At 28.6% G+C, this 5,967-nt stretch overlaps 1 protein-coding gene across 1 annotated transcript in view; it reads right to left on the reverse strand.

Annotated features, from left to right (window-relative positions):
- Positions 1 to 5,407: 5,407 nt before the first annotated feature.
- LOC111919132 (transcriptional regulator SUPERMAN) overlaps positions 5,408 to 5,967 on the reverse strand; it is a 2,415-nt gene continuing 1,855 nt past the window's right edge. The window contains exon 2 of the mRNA XM_023914745.3: positions 5,408 to 5,956. Within this exon, the coding sequence (XP_023770513.2) occupies positions 5,408 to 5,956 (549 nt within the window). The remainder of the gene's footprint in view (positions 5,957 to 5,967) is intronic.

A 5,967-nucleotide genomic window follows, 5' to 3' on the forward strand; every position in this document is an offset into this window, starting at 1 on the left:
AGAGTTCAATGACCACTAAACTCCAAATACATTGAATATCAATGTGTCATCTCTCAATTTTAGAGTTTCATCAATTGAATGATACATAGACTTGTCACCTCATTCAACTCTCCCATTGAAGTCATCATTCTAAATGCTCTAAGAAATCATTCCAAACTTTGAATACGCCTAGTTTATCAGTTAGATATATTTTTGTTGGATATATTAGGTTATTGTTTTGTGGTCGAAAATGAACCAGATGGACGGTACATGTGTATGATGGACGGGGCATGTGTATGGGGGTACATGACAATGCAATGGAGGACCGAGAACAAAAACTAATCGGGTTCCAAGGAATACATAGAAGTATAAAGTTCTGAAAATTTAATGTACTTTCTGGCTTTTCAGTAAAATAAATGTCAACGAGTGTATTTAATGTATAAGTGTGTGCCAAAAAGGTTTTTTTTTATTTTATTAAAAATAAGATTTTTTGGAGGAATATTTAATTGTAAATATGGTGGGACCCACCTTCAAGTCAGGTCCATGCACCTCACTTAAATGGGTTACATCTCGCTACTCTGACCAAGTATTAACTTAACTTGGTGTAAAACTCGTGTAATATACAAGTCGATTAAAGAAAAATTAAATATCTAAGTGTAAACAATAAATATTTTTAAAATAAAATTTTGAAAGAAGTAAAGAAAAACATATTAATTGCAAATTTTTATCACATTTATTATATTTAACATTTACATATATATAAGTATAAATATAAGTATAAATATTATGTGACTTTAGTTTTAAAAATTGGAAAAATCTAGAAATTTACATATGATATTATTTTATTTTGAAAAAATTTCATAATTGGTCCCGGTGGTTTGCAAATATCTCACTTTGAGGGCTTTCAAAGAAAACGTGACCTCACTGATCCCTATGGTTTGCAAACTTAAATAAAATGTCATTGGCCGTTAAATCTAACTTTTCAGTTGTTAGATTTTAATAAAAAAAAATATTTTACCATTGTACCAAATTTACAATATACTACAAACCTCATGGACCATTTGTGTAATTTTGTAAATATGAAATTATATATATATATATATATATATATATATATATATATATATATATATATATATATATATATATATATATATATATATATATATATATATATAATTTTAACAATTTGATAACTTTTATTTTTATCGTTTTGACATTTTGTTTTCTATTTTCATTATATAATTATAGTTATTTATGGTTTTTAAGGTTTTTTTAGTTTATTTTGATTCAAGTAAATAAACTTAAATTCGAAAAACCATGTTGAAAACATTTTTTTTTTCTTTTTTTTATTTGTAAATTGAAGTGTTAATGGTTTTTTTTATTGTATTTATTTTTTTCGTTACAGTTCATTTTATTTTACTTGGATGCTCCATAATTGATAACGTTAGCAACTCTATATTGCATTTATCATTATCATTATTTTAAATTTTGTTTTCTATTTTTTTTATAATTTTGGTTATTTATTATTCTTCTGTTTTTTTTAATTATTTTTATTTTTATTCAAGTAATGAAAAGTAGAAAAACATAAAACAAAAAACACAAACACCAAAATTATAATATACTCTAATATATTAATATATAGTTATATTTTTCATCTTTTTTGTTTTTTTCGTATTTTTTTCAAATTATGTTTTAATTTTTTAATATTTTTTCCTATTTTTATTTTTTTCATTGTTTCGTTTTGTTTTCATCAATTTGATAACTTTTCTTTTTTCACTTTTTTCCAAAAAGTATAAAATATATAGTATATTGCATTTTTGGTGTTTGAGTTTTTTTGGTTTTCAATTTTTTTATAATTTTGGTTATTTATGGTTTTTGTATCTTTTTTTTTTATTTTGATTCAAAATAACATAAATTATAAAAATCATAAATAACCAAAATTATAAAAAATAGAAAACCAAAAAAACTCAACTCAAAATTGTAGTATACCTTAATATATTCATATATTTTACACTTTTTTGAGAAGGTTACAAAAATTATCAAGTTGATGAAAAATAAAACGAAACTACGAAAAAAAATTAATAATACGAAAAAATTAAAATAATATTGAAAAAAACCAAAAAAAGGATGAAAGATGTAAAATGTATTAGTATATTAGAGTATATTACAATTTTAGTGTTTGAGTTTTTGTTTTTTGTTTTTTTTTGTTTTTTTATTGTTCATTACTTGAATCAAAATAAATAAAAACAATTGAAGAATAATAAATAGTTGAAATTATATAAAAAAGAAAACAAAAAACTAAAAGGTGAAATAATGATAATGATAAATGCAAACATAAAGTTGTTAATTATATTAACTATAGAGCATCTAAGTAAATAAACATGAACCGTCACAACTTAAAATTAAAAACTAACAATTGACGTTTCAATTCACAAATAAGGAAAATTAAAGAAAAAACGGTTTTGACATAGTGTATCAAGCTTAAATTTATTTACTTGCATCAAAATAATTAAAAACGTTAAAAAAACCTTAAATAGCTAAATATATTAAATAAAAATAGAAAACAAAATGTCAAAAATACTAAAAAAAAATTATCAAATTGTGAAAATTATATAAATACATATATATAAAATTTATATATATACAAAATTTACTTTTATAATTTATATATATACAAAATTTCAAATTTACAAAATTATACAAATGGTTCTTGAAGTTTATAGTGTATTGCAAATTTTATAAATACATAAAATAGTATATTTCACTATAGTCTAACAGTTAAAATGTTAGATTTAATAGCAGGATGACCTTTATATAATTTTGAAAAAACTACATGATTGGTCTCTGTGGTATTAAAAAACTTCGGATGGGGTCCAAAAACATTCCCACTTGCATGGAACGTCCAAAATTTTATAATTATTATAGTGCTATTTTAATTAAAAAAAATAATAAAAAATTGGAAAAAATATCCCCCACCCAACCCACTGTTCTCCCCTTTCCCTACATATATATATATATATATATATATATATATATATATATATATATATATATATATATATATATATATATATATATATATATATATATATATATATATATATATATCCCCACAAAACCCATCTTCATCAATTTGATTTTCAGAAAATGGGATTCACCACTTCCATCTGATGAAGATTTGAACCAGATTTGTACACACACATACACACACAGAGACACACTCTCCCTTTCTCTCTCTCTCTCTCTCTCTCTCTCTCTCTCTCTCTCCCCCTTCCTTATTCATACACATACATATAAGGTTGAACAAGATGAAGATCTCGGAAACATATGAAGATGAAGAACTAGGGGAAAGATGAAGATGAAGATCTTGTGTTCATCTCATAGCTAATACACAAATTCCAAAATTTAGGGGAAAGAAATTGAGTTCTTGCCTTTAAACACAAAGAGACACATAAAATCTGAAGAATCGATATCTTGCCTTCAAATCTCATCTCGTCTTCAGATCTCGATTGTGGAGACGGATTTTGACTAGGGTTAGAGAAAGATCTGATGACATCACCTTTTGAAACCCTAGCGTTCGTCGGAATTGCAGCGACGGTTGATTGCTAGGGTTTTCAGCGACTGATTGCTATTGGCGGTGACGACTGATTGCTAATCCAGATCTTGAATGAAAACCATAATCCACATCTTGAAGCAAAAATGAAAACGAGAAGGGCAGTGACATCATTTTTCGACTGAGGATCTGGAGATCTTTTTATCGACTATGTGTCATTTTCATATCATACAATTTCTTTGTCTTATTTTGAAAAATCAAAGGATTTTCAGATAAGAGGTTTCTAGGAGACTGGTGGTCGGGCGGAGGTTTTGGTGGCGTTTTGATAATTTGGTGGTTGTCCTTTCTAGTGAAGATGAACACCCTTTCATCTATTTCTCCCCTCTGTTTGAATTGAAGACTTAAGTTTACACCTTTTTAGTATATGCTTAAATCGAGAAGTTCATTCAAACGTTAATTATCTTCAGAAATCAACGACCATTTCATTTATTCGTTTTTACAAGATCTAGAGAGAGAGAGAGAGAGAGAGAGAGAGAGAGAGAGAGAGAGAGAGAGAGAGATGAGAGAGAGAGAGAGAGAGAGAGAGAGAGAGAGAGAGAGAGAGAGAGAGAGAGAGAGAGAGAGAGAGAGAGAGAGAGAGAGAGAGAGAGAGAGAGAGAGAGAGAGGTTAGGCGGCAAATTCATTCATTTTTAATTAATAAATTATTAAAGAAAATATAAAAAATTCAAAAAAAAGAAATAAAAAGAGCAAAACAGTATTTTTCAAGTTTTTTAGAGACCAGAACCAATGGAAAATGGACCCTATGAAAAGTTTTTTGAATACCATAGAGACCAATTTTACAGTTTTGTCTATAATTTTGCAAACAACATGGAATCGTTTTTCTTGAAAGTCTTCAAAGTAAGATATTTTGTAAACCATATTGACCACTTATGAAATTTTGACTTTTATTTCAAAAAAATTTCAAAACTTATGAGAGATTGAAATATGTAAAATTGATCTTTATTTGTTATAGTAGATAAGAAGATCAAATATTCACAATGAAGAAAATGAGAAGGTATATAAAGATGACAATTGGCTTTGGGAGGCAAACACTATGCATCAACCTACACTAGATAATACCAATTCTTTGATAAACATAAGATCAGTAAAGTGCATAGTTTTGTACATCTTTGAAAAGTTCAAAACTAACACAGAGGCAAAAAACAAAATAATAAGAATGATCTACGACCAATTCTGTCTTCCTAGGTTACCAAAAACAAGAAAGCATGTTAGTTTGACCGACAAACCTTCGATCCATATTGAATGCCAAGCATTTTTGCCCCATATATCTATGAGAAATAGAGAAAGAGAGGGAGTGGGAGAGAATCATGTACGAAAAGTGATCATAACTTTAGAATTAGTTTAGAGGCTTGTACGTTTCTTGAAACAAAACAAAATACATGGACTTTAACTACATGTCTAGAACATATATACTTCTACGAATTCTAGGGCATTGAGATATGCCTGTCATCCGATTCTGTTTCTCCAAGAAAATGCGTTCTTTCAATTTTTGAAGGGCTTAAAGACATAAATATATTGAAGAAAGACCAACAAAAAGCTGGATAACAGCTGGGCAGTGGTTGGAAGTTTGGATTTATAGAATTTTTAGAATGCACCAAGATTTATAAACATTCAACGTAAAAGTATATATAGATTGGAATTGAGAAGTACTTCACCTAAATATTTTACTCTCATACTTGTGACATTGTGCTTCCTTCTCTTTCCATGGGTAAAAAACATTAAATAATTGTGGTTTTAAGCTGATAGAAGCAGTGAAGTCTCTCTCTGGATCGATTCATTAATATGGAGGGCATATACATGGAGGGCATATACTATGGATAATGACCAAGACGTAGCTCTAGATCAACTTCTTTTTCAAACCAATCTTCTTGCCCAACCTTTGTACTCCCTATATTGCTTACATCCAATTCAGAGGTCCCAATTCCAAGATTCAGATTCACCCTCAAACTCTCCTCGTGAAGGGCACGACTATGGAACTCCGATGCAGCAAAACTCCATGGAAAATTAGGGTTTGATGTTGTAAATTGATAGCCATGATCACCCGTAGGATACACAAAAGAAGACCTCAAATAATTAGCCTCCTCATTAGGAATAAGCTTGAAAGAATTAGGAGAAACTATCAAGTGATCTTTGTTCGTGTTTGCTGAAGCACTAGTAGTTGTATTAAGAGCGTGTTGGTGCTTAGCTTTGGCTTTGTCTTTTCGATGGATGTTCATGTGACCTCCTAAGGCTTGAGCGTTTGTGAACCCCCTTTTACAGTAGGTACACTCATAAGAACGGCCCAGACCATCTTTGGCGCTATCAGGAGGCAACGAGCAACCACTAGTTTCCTGATCGCTAGAAGTTTCTGAACTCCCGTGCTTCTCAGAAT

This window comes from Lactuca sativa, chromosome 3 (assembly GCF_002870075.4).
Source record: "Lactuca sativa cultivar Salinas chromosome 3, Lsat_Salinas_v11, whole genome shotgun sequence".
NCBI lineage: Eukaryota > Viridiplantae > Streptophyta > Magnoliopsida > Asterales > Asteraceae > Lactuca > Lactuca sativa.